This window comes from Carcharhinus amblyrhynchos, chromosome 32 (assembly GCF_965287045.1).
Source record: "Carcharhinus amblyrhynchos chromosome 32, sCarAmb.v2.hapA, whole genome shotgun sequence".
Classification (NCBI taxonomy): domain Eukaryota; kingdom Metazoa; phylum Chordata; class Chondrichthyes; order Carcharhiniformes; family Carcharhinidae; genus Carcharhinus; species Carcharhinus amblyrhynchos.
The window spans coordinates 22,542,698-22,563,290 of record NC_137355.1 but is presented as its reverse complement, the minus strand read 5'-3'; the positions used below and the strand labels follow the sequence as shown (position 1 = coordinate 22,563,290).

The following is a 20,593-nucleotide window of genomic DNA, read 5'->3' as shown; positions in this document are numbered from 1 at the left end:
GGACCTGGCAGATGGAGTACAATGTTAGCAAGTGTGAGGTTATCCATTTTGGCAGGAATAATAGTATGAGGGATTACTATTTAAAAAATGAAAAGATGCAGCATGCTACGGTGCAGAGGGACCTGGGGGTCCTTGTGCATGAGTTGCAAAATCCCAGCCTGCAGGTGCAGCAGGTGATCAGGAAGGTGAATGGGATGCTGGCCTTTATAGCGAGGGGGATAGAATATAAAAGCAGGGAGGTCTTGCTGCAACTGTACAGGGCACTGGTGAGGCTGCAGCTGGAGTACTGTGTGCAGTTTTGGTTGCCGCACTTGCGCAAGGATATTTTGGCCTTGGAGGGAGTGCAGAGGAGGTTCACTAGGCTGATACCAGAGATGAGGGGGTTGAGCTATGAAGAGAGGCTGAATAGACTGGGTCTGTACTCGTTGGAGTTTAGAAGGATGAGGGGGGATCTTATAGAGACATATAAGTTAATGAAGGGGATGGATAGGGTAGAGTTAGAGAGATTCTTCCTGCTCAGAAAGGACAGCAGGACAAGCGGGCATAGCCTCATGATAAGGGGGAGACAGTTTAGAACGGAATTGAGGAGGAACTTCTTCACTCAAAGGGTGGTGAATCTCTGGAATTCTCTGCCCGTTGATGTGGTGGAGGCTGCCTCGCTAAATATAAGACACGGGTAGATAGGTTTTTGACAGACAAGGGAATTCAGGGTTATGGGGAGAAAGCAGGAAAGTGGAACTGAGCCACTTCAGATCAGCCATGATCTTATTGAATGGCGGGGCAGGCTCGAAGGGCTGGATGGCCTACTCCTGCTCCTATTTCTTATGTTCACGGGATTGACTCCTGGGGTGTGAGGCTTGTCCTATAGGACAGACCGAGTACAAAGACCTTTATTGGAAGAATGGAGGTGATCTCATTGAAATGGATAAAATGTTAGAGAGCTTGCCGGGGTAAATACTGTCAAGATGGTTCTTGTGCTGAGTGTGGAGGGAAAGGTGGGGGGCGGTCACAGGCTGAGGATAAGAGGTCAGGCATTTTGGATTGAGCTGAGGAGAAATTTCTTCACTCTGAAAATTGTAAACTTTTGTAATTTTCTACCCCAGAAGGGCAGCAATGATTATTTGTCAAGTAGATATTAAACTGGGACTGCTAGCATTTTGGACATTATGGGAAATAAGGAATGAGAGCATTAGAAATAGGAACAGGAGTAGACCGTTCGGTCCCTTACACCTGCTGGATTATTCAATCAGAGCTGATCCTCTGCTGGAGCTGCGTTTTCACGGCGGCACAGTGGTTAGCGCTGCTGCCTCACTTGTGACTAATAAATAAACTTAACTTTCTTGCTCATTCCACGGTTAGCTTTCTGAGGGGGGAGTCAGCGATATTGCCTGGTATCGTCTGGCCGTGAGGGTGCGACAGTGTCAAATGTGGCAGCATTTCCCAGTTAGAGTACCCCTGGCCCCAGTGTTCATGAGGAGAATGTTGCAGAATTGATTCACGTGAGATGTTCTTTAGCCTGTAGCTGACGTGATTCCATTGCTAAAAGGTTGTTCACTTTTTTTTGTGCTTCCTGTTGAACTTTATTGTTATTACTCACTCTCAACTTAGTGGTTTCAGATCAGGTTGAGAGTGAAGCATGTGGTTTGAGACTGAGGCCTCTCTGTGCTGCTGTGAGTGGCAGATTTCCCCTGAAGGAACTACCTGTAAACTCTAATAGTTATTTATAAGACCATAAGACACAGGAGCAGAATTAGGCCACTCGGCCCATCGAGTCCACTCATTCATTCAATCATGGCTGATATTTTTCTCATCCCCATTCTCTTGCCTTTTCCCCATAACCCCTGATCCCCTTATTAATCAAGAACCTATCTATCTCTGTCTTAAAGACACTCAATGATCTGGCCTCCACAGCCTTCTGCGGCAAAGAGTTCCACAGATTCACCACTCTCTGGCTGAAGAAATTCCTCCTCATCTCTGTTTTAAAGGATCGTCCCTTTAGCCTGAGGTTGTGCCCTCTGGTTCCTAGTGGAAACATCCTCTCCATGTCCACTCTATCCGGGCCTCACAGTATCCTGTAAGTTTCAATAAGATCCCCCCTCATCCTTCTAAACTCCGAGTGCACACCCAGAGTCGCCAACTGTTCCTCATACAACAAGCTCTTCATTCCCGGGATCATTCTTGTGAACCTCTTCTGGACCCTTTCCAAGGTCAGCACATCCTTCCTTAGATATGGGACCCAAAACTGCTCACAGTGCTCCAAATGGGGTCTGACCAGAGCCTTATACAGCCTCAGAAATACATCCCTACTCTTGTATTCTAGCCCTGTCGACAAGAATGCTAACATTGCATTTGCCTTCATAATTAATAACTGAACCTGCGTGTGAACCTGAAGAGAATCTTGAACAAGTCCCTTTGTGTTTCTGATTTCCGAACCATTTTCCCATTTAGAAAATAGTCTGTGCCTCCATTCCTGCTTCCAAAGTGCATAATCTCACACTTTCCACATTGTATTCCATTTGCCACTTCTGTGCCCACTCTCCTAACCTGTCCAAGTCCTTCTGCAGCCCCCCTGCTTCCTCAATACTACCTGTCCCTCTACATATCTTTATATCATCTGCAAACTTATCAACAGTGCCTTCAGTTCCTTCCTCCAACTTGTTAATGTATATTGTGAAAAGTTGTGGCCCCAGCAATGATCCCCGAGACACACCGTTAGTCACTGGCTGCCATCCTGAAAAAGACTCCTTTATCCCCACTTTCTGCCTTCTGCCAGTCAACCAACCCTCTATCCATGCCAGGATCTTACCCTTAACACCATGGGCTCTAACCTTATTTAACAGTCTCCTATGCAGCGTCTTGTCAAAGGCCTTCTGGAAATCTAAATAAATCACATTGACTGGCTCTCCTTTATCTAACTCCCCTGTTACCTCCTCAAAGAGCTCTAGCAGATTTGTCAGATATGACCTCCCCTTGACAAAGCTGTGCTGACTCAGTCCTATTTTATCACACACTTCCAAGTACTCTGCGATCTCATCTTTAATAAAGGACTCTAAAATCTTGCCAATGAGTGAATTCAGGCTAAGCAGCCTATAATTTCCTGTCTGCTGCCTCCCTCCCTTCTTAAACAGCAGTGTTACATTAACTACTTTCCAGTCCTCTAGTACCCTCCCTGTCATGATGTAGAGATGCCAGTGTTGGACTGCGGTAAACACAGTAAGAAGTCTCACAACACCAGGTTAAAGTCCAACCAGTATATTTGATAGTAAACCCACAAGCTTTCGGAAACAGTGTTCCTTTGTCAGGTGTTTGGAAGCTTCCCACAAAGCTTGTGGGATTTCTATCAAATAAACTGGTTGGACTTAAACCTGGTGTTGTAAGACTCCTTACTGTGTTTACCCTCCCTCCAGTGATTCCTGAAAGATCACCATCAATGCCTCTATAATTTCCTAGCTATCTCTTTTAGAACCCTGGGGTGTAGTCCATCTGGTCCAAGTGATTTATCCACCTTCCCCAGAACCTTCTCCTTAGTGATGGCCACTACACTGCCCTGTGCCCCCTGACTCTGGAGCTCTGGCATCCCACTGGTGTCTTCCATTGTGAAGACTGATGCAAAGTAACTATTCAGTTCCTCTGCCATTGCTTTGTTTCCTATTATTACATCTCCAGCTTCAGTTTCCACTGGTCCAATGGCTATTTTTGCCTCTCTCTTATGTTTTATGTATTGAAAAAAACTCTTCCTATCTTCTTTCATATTACTACCCAGCTTACAATCATATTTGCTCAGTGCTAACCCACGGATTGTCAGTTTATTGAATTTAACCTGCAGGATGTTCAGTGACGGTCTCTAACTCAGTTGCAGTTAGTCAGCCTGTCTCACTGAGTTCCAAAATCTGCATCTACTTTTTATAAAACTCCAACCCGCTGCATTAACCAACTGCAGGCATAAGCTGGGACCACTCCTGAATCTGCAGCCAATTCTCTATCAGTTGTTATGGGAACAAAATTGGATTTTTTCTGTAGGTTTGGTTATTACTGTAAACTCATAAAACCTCTTGGGGTGACAGAGATACCCACTGTGCATCGACTGCACTGAGACGGAACTCAGCTTTGGGTCGAGAGAAGTATTGAGTGGGTCATTGGTGAAGCAATCGGGCGGTGCCGATCTCTCAGTGATCCTGTCACTCTGCACCTTGTAAATCTGTCAGCAAATTCAGAAACTCCCCCCGATTCAGCAAGAACCTTTCACCAAAGGCTCGATTTCTGAGTTGAGGTGAACAGATGTGGTTCAGTTTCAAAGTTTTAGTTCAGCAGTTGTGAGCAGGACTTTAATCAAAGTCACTGATTGAGATACTGACCCTTACAACAAAACACAGCAACTATTTACCCAGTCCGGATTCTCCCCAACTTCCAGTCACCCACCCCCAAGCCACCTAACACCCCACTCCCTGTCTGGACACTCCCCCCCGCCCCCCCCCCCCCCATCCCCACTCCCCCCCATCCCCACTCCCTGTCCAGGCGCTCCCTCCCCATCCCTGCTCCCTGTCCAGACCCACCCAGTTACAATCCAGAAGATCTGTCCCTAGAGCTCTGCTTAGCCAGTCCCACCCTGCACCCAGTGTGTGATTTTAATGATGTGAATTCACCTCATCAAAGGGTTAAGGCACACTTTCCATTCCAAAATCTTCAGTGTGTTCCTCCTGCCTAAAGTGTTCACGTCATTCATCACATTGTGTCCTCACTCTGTGTCGTAGGGATTGAGTAGATGGTAGTCAGTGTGCAGTGCAGATGTTGGGTTTCTGGATGTGCTAATCTGAAACAGCTGGATTGATAACTTTGTGTCTTTGCAGCACTCGGATCATCTGGAAAACTCGGCAAGAATCCTTCCCTCATGGACGCAGGCTCAGACACCAGGCATTCTGTCAGTGGTAATTATGTTCAGTCTTTGTGTTTCTCACAGTGTCATTAACAAAGCTTCAGGAGAGACCCAAATATCAAATGGAAGTCCCTTCACCCAACCCCATGTCCTCTCCTCTCACACAGCAAGCAATCCTCAGATAGAACCGCTGTATCTCCAGCAACACTCGCTACACACAACACAATACTGGCTCGAAATGGTTGATAATCAGATCCCTTCCCCAGAACAATCTCTGTGAGTTCTCTGTTCTAAATACACCATCAAACCTCGCTGGTACTAACAGCCTCCAACAGCAGGACCCTCGGCCTCGGACTGACCCTGATAGAGGGACCCTCGGCCTGGGAGAGACCCTCCTCTCGTTGACTGTTTATACTTTGGTGAGTTCTGATTGGTAATGTATATTTTACACAGGTCACAACAGCCCTCACGGCAGCCCCACGTCGAGCCTGGACAGCAACACCATGCTTATCATCATCATCTCTGCCGGAGTCTTCACCATCATCATTGTGGTCATCATCGCTTTCATCTGCACTCGGAGGACCAACTACCAGCAGAAAAAGTGAGGAGGAAAAACGCTGCACTTCCCACTCCACACACTCACTCAAATCTAACCCAAACTGCACTCTTCTTATTCATTGTCTAGAAGATTCCACAATGAGATGAAATTGAGAAGTTTCAATTTGATATTGGGCAGATTCACAACTCCAAACTGCCCTGAACTTGGCACTAAGGGCAAACACACCAAGCCAGCAGGGTAACTGGTGTGGCAAACACAAGATGCCACACGAGTACACCACGTGCTTTATTTTTAATTCTATTTGATGCATTTTGTTTGGACAGTGTAGAGGGAGCTTTACTCTGTATCTAACCCTGTGCTGTACCTGTCCTGGGAGTGTTTGATGGGGGGACAGTGTAGAGGGAGCTTTACTCTGTATCTAACCCCGTGCTGTACCTGTCCTGGGAGTGTTTGATGATGGCTAATACCCCTTCATGTTAATGAGGATAAAATTTATGAAGGAAAGTTAAATGTACAGTGTGTGTATTCATGCTCCCTCCCCTCAGTGCCACTCCTGTTGGTGTTTTTTCCTTCTAGGAAACGTGCAGCTTGTAAATCTGCCAATGGATCTCACAAATACAAAGGTAATTCAAAGGATGTTAAACCCCCTGATCTCTGGATTCACCACGAACGCCTGGAGCTGAAGCCAATTGATAAATCACCGGAACCAAACCCAGTCATGACCGATACTCCGATTCCTCGTAATTCCCAGGACATTACTCCAGTGGAAAATTCCATGGACAAAGACCACCAGCGGAGGAATTCCTATCTGGGTGAGTTCAAATCTTCAGTTAATGTGACTGGAATCAGTGAATTGCTGTGAGATGTCAGCACCTGACTCAGCAGGGATGGTTCAGGTAGTGGTGTCTATATTCCTGTTAGACTGCTGGAAACTAGCTCAGTAATTTACACCTTGTAGCTTCATCCCGAATCAATGAGGCTTTGTACAAATAAACAGAAAGAAAAAGTGAATAATGATCTCACACAAGCACCCTGTCCAAAACAGAAGTCCCACTCATTCTTCCTACTGCTAGTGATGTTAATTAATGGGAAATAAAGCAGGGAAACCTGGGAAAAGCTGGAAATACTCAGCAGGTTATGACAAGCGATGGATTATGTGAAGCGAGGGATAGAGTTAATGTTTCACATCTGTGACCTTTCATCACACCAGTTCTGATGTTTTACATTTTTATTTCCTCACTTCCTGCTCATTGTCTTGTGATTGCACAGAAATGTCCTGTAGGCACGTATAAACGGGGTTTTACAGAGATAACAGCAAAATACTGCAGCAATCTGAAACAAAAACAGAAAATGCTGGAACATCTCAGCAGGTCTGACAGCGTTTGTGGAGAGAGAGAATAGAGGCAATGTTTGGAATCTGGAGATAGATTAATTTAAACAGATTGGAATGTGTAAATTTCGGAAGGGAGTGAATTTGGCAAATGCTGAATTTGTCCAGGTGACAGAGCTGCTTGGGTTAAATTCACCTCATATCGTGTGGGAATGCCTGAGGGGGTCAGAGAGAAACTTCCCAGCTTTATATTTCTCATGTTGAGTTGGGCTTTTATCTGTTCTCCTGCTCTCGGGTGAGGTGGTTTTTGGGGGTGAGGACTGAGTGAGACAGTGCTGTAGGAGCAGACAGTCTTTCCCTGTCTGTTATTGTTGATATGGTTAAAACCGTTTCCTCTGGCTGTGTGCACGGTAAGGTTCGTGAAGATTATGGAATGTTTGTGTTTACAGGCCGTGAATTAGAAGATGGCATTTCCACTCTGAATGGGAGGCGAGGACTCCGGCCGAAGATGATGATGCCTTTTGATGCCCAGCCACCTCAGCGTATGTGCCAACCTTCCTCACCCTGGCCTTTTGAGGATTGTGTTAATTAAAGGTGCAGAATTGTCTGAGCTGGAAGAACTGTCTCCTCTGGAGGCTGTGTGGATTCACTAATCTACACAGACCCAAGTCCAGTCACAATTCCTGTTTCTGGATATGGAGAATCCAGGAATTCCTGCTGGAAGGTGGATTCCAGCTGACACCCAGAGGCAGTGCTCTTGAAATTGGGACATTGTCGGATGCTGTCAGCTGCACCTGTTAGAGAGCTGGTGGATTTATACCAGTTAAGAGAAAAAAAGGGGACAATTGAATGAAAGGAAAGATTAATGGTATTGCATCATATTTGAGTGCAGTTGCTTTTTATCAACTCTGTTTAAACCCTTCATGAATTTGCAGCTCATTTTACCTCTTAAACTCCTAAATTGATATTCAGCCATGGTTTCCTGTAACACTGGGCAGATGTCAGTAATGAACAACCTCATCAAAGCATCTGTAATGTTGTGGCTGGAACATAAATCACTGAACTTGCTTTGGTTTTGTGTTGGGTGAAAGTGTGATGAAGGATAGAGCCATCCATCTTAAAAACAGTGCCGATATCTTCAAATAACTGTTGGAAAATGACTGATTGCAACCTTCATTTCAGCCATGTGTGTGTCTGCAAAATGGGATTAGTGCGCCTTTAGTGGTAGTTATTGTCAGCGCAGACTCGATGGGCCAAAGGGCCTTTTCTGCACTTTCTGACTCTCTGGGGTTTAAAAAGAGCAGATAAAAGAACACCATTTGTTTCAGAGTGGGGCTGTGTGAGATCCAACTTCAGAACAACACTCAGAACAAGGGTTATTCCCTTGTTCAGTCCAATTATTGGGCCTGGGATTCTTTAAGAGTTTTCAGGAGCACATGTATTTTCCCTTGGGCATTCGCTCTCCCACTCTGTGCCCTGATCATCAGGCTCTGAGAGCCAACCTACTCTTGCCTCTAAGACAGAAGGTGGTGAGTTTGAGTCCCATCCAGATATTTTGGTAGCTAACGGTGACCCTTTAGTGCAGTGGTTAAGGAAAGAAAGACTTGTGTTTATCCAGAACTTTCCTGACAACTCTAATTTGTTCCAAAACATTTTTCAACAAAGTGCTTTTGCAGTGTAGTCACTGCTATAATGTCAGGAGTTCACAATTAGAACACAGCAAGATCCCATAAACTGCTCTTTCAGTATGCAGTTCCTTTAAATTGTTTTTGCAAATCAAGTGTCTTATCATAGACAGAGGCTGCTTAATATCTCCAAGGCTAATGTGCATGGCCCCAGAGCCACACTGCCTCACACCAGATCTCTCTGCCCATCTGAGGGCAGAAGCAGTCTCGGTTTAACGAAAGGTGAGGGACACAAAGCAGGGTTCTCTGTTAGTACAGCATCCTGAATATAGATGCCAGGATGTGCAGTTGGGAGGAATCGTAAATGCCAGGTTGTGACAAGGCGTTCTGATTGGGATGGGGAGAGAGAGTCCTGAATGTGGTTGATGTGCCTAGGTTCAAGGGGTAGGGTTTCTCTGGATCCCTGCAGTTGGTTCTTTGTGTGAAGTGCTCTCTGTATTCATTCACAGCTGTGATTAGTGCCCATCCCATCCATTCACTCGACAACCCTCATCATCATCACCTCTGTGACGGACCTTCATCCCCAACTCGCAGCTACCTTCGGCATCAGATCAGCAGCCGGCCGCTTGGCTCCTCAGTAGACAGGGCAAATTCTACAGGTGAGATCTCAGGCCTGACACATCGGAACAGTCTGCTGCCTTTAGCTTTATTCCTAGTTTATTCCTCCTTCTGTGTGAGGGGCAGCAGTCAGTCAGCATCCTGTCCACAATATATTGGATTCATTCTCTCTTATTCAGGGAAGGAAATCCCTGATCAATATTTCAATTCTCAATCTCTGAAAACAGTGTGTTGGTTTTGAACTTCTCAGTCTCTGCCCCAAGAAAGTATTCAATGAATGGTAGACATTAGGAAGTTCTGTGAAATACAAAGGGACCTTGGTGTGTTTGTACACAGATCTCTGAAAGAGGAAGGGCAATGTTAATAGGGCGGTGAAAAAGGCATTTGGGACACTTGCCTTTATCAATTGAGGCACAGATTACAGAAGCAGGGAAGTCATGTTGGAGTTGTATAGACCTTTGGTGAGGCCACAGCTGGAGTACTGTGTGCAGTTCTGGTCGCCACATTATAGGAAGGATGTGATTGCACTGGAGGGAACGCAGAGGATGAGATTCACTGGGATGCTGCCTGCTGCCTGGGATGGAACATTTAAGTTATGAAGAGAGGTTGGATAGGCTTGGGTTGTTTTTGTTGGGAGCAGAGAAGACTGAGGGGCGACCTGATCGAGGTGTACAAGATTGAGAGACATGGACAGAGTGGATAAGGAGCAGCTGTTTCTCTTAGTTGAAGAGTCATTCACGAGAGGACAGAGGTTCAAGGTGAGGGGCAGGAAGTTTAGCGGGGTGTGAGGGTGGTGACAGTCTGGAATGCGCTGCCTGGGAGGGTGGTGGAAGCTGGATGCCTCACATCCTTTAAAAAGTACCTGGATGAGCACTTGGCACATTATAACATTCAGGCCGATGGGCCAAGTGCTGGCAGATGGGATTAGGTAGGTGGGACGTCAGAGTTTCCAATGTTGGTGTAGACTCAATGGGCCGAAGGACCTCTTCCATGCTGTATGATTCTGTGACACTTGGGGTTGGGTTTCCTACAGCTCCAGCTGTTGTATTAGGATGAACGGTAATGGTGAGGCTGGAAATAACATGTGGGGTATTTATCTCAGACAGGCTTAGGGCCAGGGGATGTGAAAACTTCATTTACAAACCTTCAGCGAGGCTACAGAAGTTAGGAAGCAGGGGTATGAATGTAAAACAGTGTCCTGGGGTAAGGAATTGATACCGATTCTGATGGAACGTTTAAGATGATTCACTTGTTTGCAGGAGTGAAACAAGAATGAGGCAGATTGAGAGATAATTAACTGCTGAAAAGTTGGATCTTTTTTCTATTAGTACAACACAAATTAGCTGGCAATATATCAGTTTTTCAAGTTCTGAAAGCATGGGACAAGGTAGATAAACGCACATTGTTTAAATGTAATTGAAGGTTCAAGGTTGAGGAGCTATAAATACATGATTAAATATCAGAGATTTAGGACAGGGCAAATGAAACGTCTTTACACAGAGAACTGTGAGGAATTCATTCACAGAGACGGTGCGAACGGAAACTACTTCAGCATGAAAAGTAGATTGGAGAGGGAAATGAAGGAGATGAGATTGAAAGGAAATGGGAACAGAATAGGCGATTGTGAATAGACTATTTGACAGTGTGGGAGGGTAACATGAACTAGTTGGGCTGTTTTGTGTTCCAACTTCTATGTATTTCATCAAACTAATGGTTCTAACTAATATTAACTGGATTAAACACTTGCCTTTGCTGATTGTAATGTCACCTTGAGAAACCCAATTTAGGATACCATTCTTCAGATGGTTTTCTTTGTGCTAGACTAACCTAGGGACATGGTTATCAGAGACTCTTCTGTAAATCACACGGTGAGGCAAAGAAAATGTCTGTTGTCTTGTTCAATAGTTTAGAAAGAGGAGAATTAACTTCTTTACACAGTGAATTCATTTTTTCTGTTCTACAAATATTAAACATCTGGATCTGAGACCATGTGGATTGTTAAAATAGTTCAGACTTTAAGGTTTGGAGATACCTTCGAGTGTTGACTGTTTCTTGATGATTCCTGTTCCAGAATCTGTACGAAATACACCAAATAGCGACATGTCACCAGCGCCCAGTGCACAGGTTCACCCAGTGGATAACATTGAGGCGGACGTACCTGCAGTTTCATATTTGCCTGGCTCGCAGGAGGAAGAGTCCAATCGCAATGTCCCGACAGCCCATGTGCGCCCATCCCACCCACTGAAGAGCTTTGCTGTGATTGCCATTCCGCCTGCCAGCACCAACTATGAAGCGACATCGTCCAGTACACCATTACTGTCCCAGACAGGTGAGCAAACTGGTTAGGGTTAACCTGCCAACTGCAGAAGGGGTTCACATTGGGCGGGATCAAACTTTCAGTATATTTTGTATGCTGTGCATGTTTGTATAAGATGTCAGTGTAAACTTTGTCATGTTGCACATGGGGTTGGGGTGGGGGTTGTATGATAATTCTAATAGATCTTGTTTCAATTCCAGGAACAAACCCTCAGGTACACTCAGTGAAGACGGCATCGATAGGAACTCTCGGTCGGAGCAGATCCCCTATGGCAGTCACTGTACCCAGTGCACCAGATGTTGCAGAATCCACCAAAATGCTGGAGGACTCTGATAGTGTAGGTTTGAATTGATTGAAGTGTTGGGTTATGATATTCTCAGGAACGGGGTTATCCCTTTCACTCCCTTAGTCACTTACCATTCAAATTTCTCAACTTTACAGCATCAGCTAAACATTTCAATACTCACTGTCACCCTTGCCACTTACACAGGATGAGTTTAGCAATAGCCAATTGTCATAGGTTTTTAAACTATCCCACCCCATCTCACTTTAAATCTTTTAACTCTTGTTTTTTTATATCATTACTGTTGGTTTTGTTTCCTCTGGGTAACCTCATTTTCCTGATCACTGACGTTGGGTGGTCGCTACCTCTGACCCCAGGCTGGGAGATGGAGTGCAGTGGTTATGTCGCTGGTCTAGTAATCCAGAAGCCCAGGCTTACTCCGGGGACCCGGGTTCAAATCCCACCTCAGCAGCTGGTGGAATTTAAATTCAATTCATAAAACCTGGAATTGAAAACTAGCCTCAGTAATGATGACCATGAAACCATTGTCGATTGCTGTAAAACCCCATCTGGTTCACTAATGTCCTTCAGGGAAGGAAATCTGCCATCCTTACCTGATCTGGCCTACATGTGACTCCAGAGCCACAGCAATGTGGTTGGCTGTTAACCGCCCTCTGAAATGGCTTTGCAAGCCACTCAGTTCAAGGGCAATTCAAGATGGACAAAAACTGCTGGCCCAGCCAGCAACACCCACATCCCCTGAAAGAATAAAAGGAAAAAAGGCATTAGACTTGTGTGTTACTTGCAGTATGTGTTCCTCAACTTACTATTTCACATATATGGGTCTCTATGTTCTGACTGGATGTATGCTATTGAATCGTCTCAGTCAGATTTCCTCTGGTTTTGATCTCCAGATTGAGCTGAGATAGGGATAGTCTACCTCCCTCCCATATGATAATTAACATACACACTTGAAGAAACCTTTGAAGATTTATCTTCCTTTGTTGGGGCATGTGTGGACCAGCCATGATCGAGTTGCATGGCAGAGCAGGGTTGAGTGACCTTTCCCTGCTCCTATTTCTTACATTCCTCCTGATATCAGTGACTCACTCAGAGGAAGCTCATCCCAGCATTCAGTATGTTGGAGCCTTGCTGAGTAGTTCTTAAGCAAGACTTGGTTAGCACTGCTGCCTCTCAGCACCAGGGACCCTGGTTCAATTCTGACCTTGGGTGTATGTCTACGTGGAGTTTGCCCCGTGGAGTTTGTGTGGGTTTCGTCCCAAACTCCAAAGATGTGTGGGTTAGGTTGATTGCTAAATTGCCCCTTAATGTCAGGGGGATTAGCAGGTTAAATATGTGGGGTTACGGGGATAGCGTCTGAGTGGGATTGTTGTTGGTGCAGATTCGATGGGCTGAATGGTCTCTTTCTGCACTTTAGGGATTCTGTAATTCTACATGTGCCCCTAAGAAATAATGTCTTGTTCTGAGGAAATGTTTTGTAAACTGTAATCTTCCACCTCTGCAGAATTACGGCCCAGACGAACTGACAGAAGAGATGACACACCTCACAGGGTTAATGAAGGATCTGAATGTTATCACTACGGCATAAATGCAGTCAGAATACATCAGTTACACAAACTGAAAGCAGAACAGGGCTGCAAGGAGTATGTACAAAAGACACCCAGAGGGTCAGATACATAATGTAATGTGTTAAAGTCTCGTGGAAACTGCCTTTGTCACGATTTCAGTCCAGTGGATCCAGACTTGTGGATATCACAAAATCCAGCCAATGCCATGGAATCTGACGACTCTCAACTCTGACCGACCTCTGCTGGTTTGGAAAAGTACTGGAGGCACCGGTATAGTGTTCAACATTCGATATCGTCTATTTGCTGCGTGTTTACGTTTTCTGGTGTTATGAAAAGAATGTTGAATTGTTACTTTGGTATCCAGATGTGACGTTTGACTGCCTCACCATAAGCTGACGTGAGATGCATCAGTTAATAATGTGGCCATTTCTTGCTTCCTTTGCATCACACAGTGCCGTGGCATACAGACTCTACTCTGCATCCTTCTGATCAAACTGCCAAGTTATCTGCGTTCATCACTGTGATCTTTTAGCAAACTTCAGAATATTCCTGCTAGACTTGGCAAGTTAGCTGATTAAAGCACAATTAGGAAGAAGGAACTGGCAAGTCCAACCCACAAATAACTTGAGGCTGAGCATGACTCAGAAAGCACATCGATTTAAACAAAATGTGTGCAGCAGTTGACATTTTATATGAAGAATATCTTTACACGTTCTACTGGAAAATCATTTAGCCATAAAAGAAAAGCTAGGTAAACCCTACCAAATGGGTTCTGATTACAGGTTCTTTATTAAACCCTATCAAATGGGTTCCAATTACATAGCCAGCATTAAACCCTATTGAACGGGTTCCAATTGTAGGATCTTCCATGATCGGGTTTGATTTTCTCACTCCTAGTGCATTCCGGTTACTGGATCCGTATTGAACCCAGAAAATGGGTATGAGTTTACTGTACATTCAATGGACCCTGTTGGATGGGTGCCAATGACATGATTCTTGGATCAACCCTGTAAATTGGGTTGAGATTAGATTATCTTTTTAATTAATGTAGTGAGTTCCAATTACAGGAAACTCTTTTCCTTTTTTTCACCCTCTCCATAACATCATTGTAATTGCTTCTACAAGTCTAGGTTTTACTTTGTTTGTGAATATTGCTTCCCTATGTACATCACCATGAATGTTAATATAACTGTTTAAGGAAATTTATTGTAATGAATATAACTGAACAAAGCTATTGTGAAGATTTAGAACTCTCCCCCAGTTGTAGGCAGTAAGATCTGTTTTGCACTTTTTTCATCCTTTTACAAAGAACCGTTTTCTTATGGCCTGTGTTTAAACTTAGGAAAACCTCTGGTGTATCTGTAGTGTCCTCATTAGCAAAAGCAGCTTTTTGTTTTCCAAGGATGCTGTAGGTGCAGTCTGTTTATTAATCATGATGTAGGAACGATGCAAACTACTGTAGTTTATGTACAAAGAACTTTGCTAGTTGCATACTCTGTGGCTTTTTTTAAATCTCATGTTTTAATGTAATATTGGAATTCCAATACATTTTGTATTCAACCAGTAGGAGTGTGAATGTCGACTTTTATTCACAGTCTGTGATGGAAAATCAACACAACTTAACAGCAACTAGTTCCTTTGATGGATTAATATACAATTGCAACATGTTTTTTGATCCAATGGTCATTAGATTCAATTCCTTTCTGCTGAGTTCGCCTATCTCTCAGTTGGAGCAGTCAAGCTGGTACCTGGATATAGGGAAAAATCAGCCAGGTCCCTGCTCATTATTATCCAGAGCTTGCTTACTGAAAAGTGCTCCAATAGACAACTGGAAAGTGGGTGAAATGAGGAAACATTTAATTAAATCTTTGTCTTGTAGCTCTGTGCCCAGAAGGAATTGGGCTGATCTTTCTTATTTCAACTTCTCCTGGACACAACCGCAGTAAAGAGAGGAATTGGTCAAGCTGCCTGGGGCACTGGATTCAACCCAGCAGGTGAATATTAATATTGTAAATTCACACGCCGTCTCCAACAACTATCTTTGGGTTTCGGGGACAGTGGGGAAAACACACAAAGCAGATGAACCTCGCACCTTAGTTTCCTCTAGATTGCTAAGAATGAATAATATGATTGCCCCCTCGATTAACCATCTCAATAAGAGCAGTAAATCACACTGCATTAGTGCTGACTGAAGGCTCACAGATGCTCGAAACTCTTCCACAATTTCTGGCTATACCTGTGTGCACTTGAGTTCTCACATGAGCCAAGAATAATACGTTCAAATTGAACAAGTCTTAAACAAACAGAATTGAGATTTATTCAGCCCCCATGTCACCAACTCAATTTTGTGCTGCAGTGAAAGTTGATAAAATTGACAAGACCATGAATTTAATTTTATAATTCCATCAGAATTACAGCTCAGAACCGGTGCACAGGAGCAGGCCTTAGAGATTCATGTTTGCTGTTCAGATTAAGGGGACATATAACATGTAAAGCAACAGATTGTTAGACACACAGCATAGATTGATGTAAGCCTGTCTAGAATCCATTGCCCTAATGACTTCTGTTTTAAAGATTGACTTGTATTGCGTTTGGTAATTGTGCAGTGCCTGTTTCTCAGGTAAGGAGGCAATTTGTAATGACATTGAGCATGTGACAGTCTGACAAGAGGGAAACTATTAGAGAAAAAAAATGAAAGATCTAACATTTTTAATTTTGGGAAAGCTTTATGAAGCAACATAGATATCATAATAGAGCTAATGTCTGATACTTAGCAAAGTCAGGCAACATTTTTCAACAAACAAACATTAGTTTACAACTGGCCAGATAGGTACTGTCATTCAAAACCTAAAAATTTGTCCATTACACGTCATAAAAATAAAATTGTAAAGGATATCTCAAAAGCTAAGAAAATAAATGTATTTAAAAATCACATGCCTGCAATTTCATAGGGATGGGGGACATAACTCCAACAGAAGCAACGCTGAATATTCTCAGCAGCAATCAGAGAACCTCATGGGAATTTACCCAAAAACATTTCCCTACAGAGGAATTGTGAGGATTGCTGCCAACAACAAGAGCTACAATTTGGAAGGATTAGGGAGGAATATCTGAAAGAGGTTGGCCAACTATTTGAATTTTAATTTAATTTAACAGGACTTGGTAATTTTCCTCTAAAAAAATTTAAATTCCTCATCCCTGGGCTCACCCCATCTTTTATCAGGAATTCCCTCCAAATCTACAATTCTCCAAAACTATCATGCAATCTCCAATTCGGTCCAGCATTGGCAGCGATTTCCCTCAGCTGCCTCAGCCCTAAACTCTAGAATTCCCTCTTAAACCTCACTCCTTCAAAGCGACCTCTTGAACCAAGCTTTGGGTCACCTTTCCCGATAGCCTCATGTTGCCCAGTGTCACGTTTTGTCTGATAACAATCCTGTGAAATTCTTTGGAACATTTAACTATTTAAGAAGGACAGACAGATTGGTATTGCTATAGCACCGTGTCTACTTACAACAAGTCAAGCAGAGGAGATGATCCAGGGTTGGAGGAGAGACAAGAAACTGGTTTTTGCCTCAAGGGGAGACCTGGGTTTGGAAAGTAAATTGAGGGTTCTTGTTATAATGAAGGAGATGTTAGGGGTTTTTTCCTCTTCATACAAATGGTTTTTAAGGATATGAGATCCATAATAGTTTTTTAAGCAGGGAAATGGATAAATAAAATGGTTTGTATAAGGAAGGGGAGTGAGCCAAAACGGAGTGCAACACTTTCCCAAGTTTGGTCAAACAGCCTCCTCCTCAGGCACTGTATAATTCTACTTATAGAAATACTTATCACCACAGCAAGGCTGCCAAGTGATAATGAGAAATTCCTTCACAATAGCCCTTTCACCACTGAAAATTAAAGCTCTACAAATACCACTGATCCCAAGATGTAAAGGCAATTAGGTTACACATTGTGCCATAACTGACCCTTTATCCACAGTCACTACAATAGCAATCTCTGTGCAAGTAATGGAAACTTGTATCTAAAAGTGGGTGAATAATGCAACCTTTGTACAAATATGCTTCAGTTTATTGTTTTATGAGCTGATAAACAACAGAACTTCCTCCCTGTACAACGTTCAATTAAATTGTGTATGAAATGTGTCAGAATGCTACCAACAACATGATTGTTCAGCAAATGTTTGACAGAGGAAAGGTACAGTGCACTCTTGACTATATTGTTTCTCCTAGCTGCCACTGCTTCTCCTGGGTATTTCCTACTCTCCATGGGGCTCAGTTGCAGGCTAACAATGCTGATACTTATGCTAGTAGCCATCCAGCTTGTCTAAGCACCATTCAGTCATCTCTATTACAACCAATCCTTTACTCACCAGCATTTCCTCTCAAATACTGCTCGTTTCCAGTGAGTAATGGAATAAACCCAAGCTCCCAGCACAAAGACTAAATGCAGAATCCTTAAACAATTCTAGCCGAGACTGGCAAACTTAGCACTGACCAAGAATCTGAATTCTTCTATCCCTCACACCCAGGCAGAAGGTCAATAGTAGCTCCAAAAACTCCAGTGTCCGCCTGGACTGAGAAGTCCCAGAAATCAGCAGAAAATTGCTTGTGCTAAAATCCTGGGGGTAACAGGCCACTGTAGGAGGAAGAACCTGAATATTCCAAAGACTACTTGCTCATCCTTGTTAAAGCAAAGAGGGATATGTTGATATTTGGGTTTAGGAGTTGTGTGGGATAAGGGGGAGAGAATGGCCTGGGCAGCCCTCCCATCAAGGCAAAGCCAGGGTGTGTGTAGCCCTGAGGCAGATAGGTTGTAGAGATGCCTCAGTTGGGCCCATCTGGAATTGGCTTCCTCCAGCTGACCCTGTTGGAATCAATCTCCCTTTTTCAAATTCTACATGACAAGTGTCTTTTTTGGAAGTCAGCCCTGCTGACAGTCTGGATGTCGGAGTCACTGCAGCAGCCTTCATTCCTCGTACACACAGCAACTCAGGCTCACCCGTGAAACAGGTGAGTTTGGAGCAGTGCTAGACATTTAATTGAATTTAATTACCTATTCTAAGGATCTGCCTGGTGGTCACTGATGCCAAGTGCCATCAATCTATCTCAGCTCTTGTTTTCTGCTTAGTTCCTCAGTGCCCGAATCTGCACTTGACTCTGGTTCCAAGGGTAAAGATGGAGGTTTCTGCGCTCGTGCTGGACATCCACCTGGCAACAAAAACATTTCACTTAGTTCACTGTCCGCACTCACCGTATATAAACCATGTTACAGAGTCTGGCTGGTTACTCAGAGGTTCACATACTTGTGAAAAATGCCATATTTGAAACACCATGAAAAAGTATCGAATGATCCATAAAACAGGAGATAGTCTGAGCAATTTAACAGAAACTTCATATTAAACACAAGGGTTATCACAACACACACACAAAATAGGAATATACACTTAATAGAAAGATTCGCTTGACAAGTCTTAAACATTAAAATTAATAATTTTCTGAAAGTGTAACAAGGTAGAAAATGCCAACATTAATTTTGGGTTTAATAAATAAGGTCAGAGATTAGAAGAGCAACAATGAATTTCTGAAAAGCATTAGTGAGGCCATTGTTACAGAATTGGTTCAGACACATGATCTAAAGTTTGGCTACTGCAGTTGAATTACATCTTGTAGGTTTGATTCGAGGCACTCTCAGACAAGGAGATCTATAGGAAAAAGCAAGAGTAGGCCATTCAGTCCCTCCAGCATACTCTGCCATTCATAGAACATAGAACACTACAGCACAAACAGGCCCTTCGGCCCACAAGTTGCACCGATCATATCCTTACCTACCAGGCCATACAACTATCTATAACCTCCAATCCCATTAAATCCCATATACTCATCCAGAAGTCTTTTAAAAGACCCCAGCGAGTTCACCTCTACCACGACTGACGGCAGCCGACTCCATTCACTCACCACCCTCTGAGTGAAAAACTTATCCCTGACATCTCTGTACTGCTCCCCAGCACCTCAAACCTGCGTCCTCTCGTAGCGACCATTTCAGCCCTGGGAAATAGCCTCCGAGAATCCACCCGATTTATACCTCTCAACATTTTATAAACCTCTATCAGGTCACCTCTCAACCTTCGTCTCTCCAGGGAGAAGAGACCTAGCTCCCTCAACCTATTTTCATAAGGCATGCCTCCAAATCCAGGCAACATCCTTGTAAATCTCCTCTGCACCCTCTCAATAGCTTCCACATCCTTCCTGTAGTGAGGTGACCAGAACTGCACACAGTACTCCAAGTGGGGTCTGACAAGGGTCTTATAAAGTTGCAACATTACCTCCCGACTCCTAAACTCAATCCCTCAATTAATGAAGGCCAGTACACCATATGCCTTCTTGACCACATCCTCCACCTGCGAGGCCGTGATCAACTAGATCATGGCTAATATTCTATCTCAAATCCACTATTAGTATTTATTAGTTTATTTACTAGTCGTAAGTAGGCTGACATTAACAGGGCAATGAAATTATTGTGAAAATCCTCTAGTCACCACCGTCCAGTGCTTGTTCGGGTACACAGAGAGAATTTAGCACGGCCAATGCACTCTAACCAGCCCGTCTTTTGGACTGTGGGAGAAAACTGGAGCACCTAGAGGAAATCCACGCAGACACAGGGAGAATGTGCAAACTCCGCACAGTGACCCAATCCGGGAATCGAACCCAGGTCCGTAGCACTATGAGGCAGCAGTACTAACCACTGTACCACCATGCTGTCCATTCCCTCACACTATCCCCTCAATATTTGCTATTTAGAAATATATTGTTTTCTGTCGTGAATATATTTGATGATTGAGCTTCTGCAGTCCTCTTGGCTAGAGAATTCCAAAGATCACTACCCTCTGAATTAAGAAATTCCTCCTGATTTCAGTCCTAAATGGCCCACCTCTCATCCTGTCACCTGGTGTCAGACAGGGCAGTATCCTTTCTACTTCTTCATTGTTGACACCTGTAGGAATTTTGAAGGCGATCACCTTTCATTCTTCTAAACTCTTAGAGAATACAGGTGTGCTCTCACCGAGGCTTTATATAATTGCAGCAAAACCGTTTTACTCCTACACTCAAATCCTCTTGCAATAAAGGCCAACACACCAAATGCCTTTTTAATTGTCTGCTGCACAGGCCTGCTAACTTTAATGACTCATGAACAAGGACAACTAGGCCCTCTTTGGACGTTTATATTTCCAAATCTCACCATTTAAGAAACATTCTATATTTCTGTTTTTTCTAGCAAAGTGTGAATCTTCATGTTTTTCCACCTTATCTTCAATCTGTCATGTCCTTGCCCACTCACTAAGCCTGTCTAAATTCTCTTGAAGGCTCTTTGCATCCTCCTCAAACTATTTTCCCAT

At 43.7% G+C, this 20,593-nt stretch overlaps 2 protein-coding genes across 7 annotated transcripts in view; one reads left to right on the top strand and one right to left on the bottom strand.

Moving 5' to 3' along the window:
- LOC145360738 (neogenin-like) overlaps window positions 1-14,758 on the top strand; it is a 181,185-nt gene extending 166,427 nt beyond the window's left edge. For both annotated transcript variants that reach the window (XM_080216120.1, XM_080216119.1), the window contains exons 21-28: window positions 4,848-4,925; window positions 5,327-5,474; window positions 6,009-6,244; window positions 7,212-7,304; window positions 8,897-9,046; window positions 11,077-11,334; window positions 11,523-11,659; window positions 13,131-14,758. In XM_080216120.1, the coding sequence (XP_080072246.1) occupies window positions 4,848-4,925; window positions 5,327-5,474; window positions 6,009-6,244; window positions 7,212-7,304; window positions 8,897-9,046; window positions 11,077-11,334; window positions 11,523-11,659; window positions 13,131-13,214 (1,184 nt within the window). In that variant the 3' untranslated portion in view covers window positions 13,215-14,758. The remainder of the gene's footprint in view (window positions 1-4,847; window positions 4,926-5,326; window positions 5,475-6,008; window positions 6,245-7,211; window positions 7,305-8,896; window positions 9,047-11,076; window positions 11,335-11,522; window positions 11,660-13,130) is intronic.
- Window positions 14,759-14,761: 3 nt separating this feature from the next.
- bbs4 (Bardet-Biedl syndrome 4) overlaps window positions 14,762-20,593 on the bottom strand; it is a 48,843-nt gene continuing 43,011 nt past the window's right edge. For all 5 annotated transcript variants that reach the window (XM_080216121.1, XM_080216124.1, XM_080216122.1 and 2 more), the window contains one exon: window positions 14,762-18,407. In XM_080216121.1, the coding sequence (XP_080072247.1) occupies window positions 18,301-18,407 (107 nt within the window). In that variant the 3' untranslated portion in view covers window positions 14,762-18,300. The remainder of the gene's footprint in view (window positions 18,408-20,593) is intronic.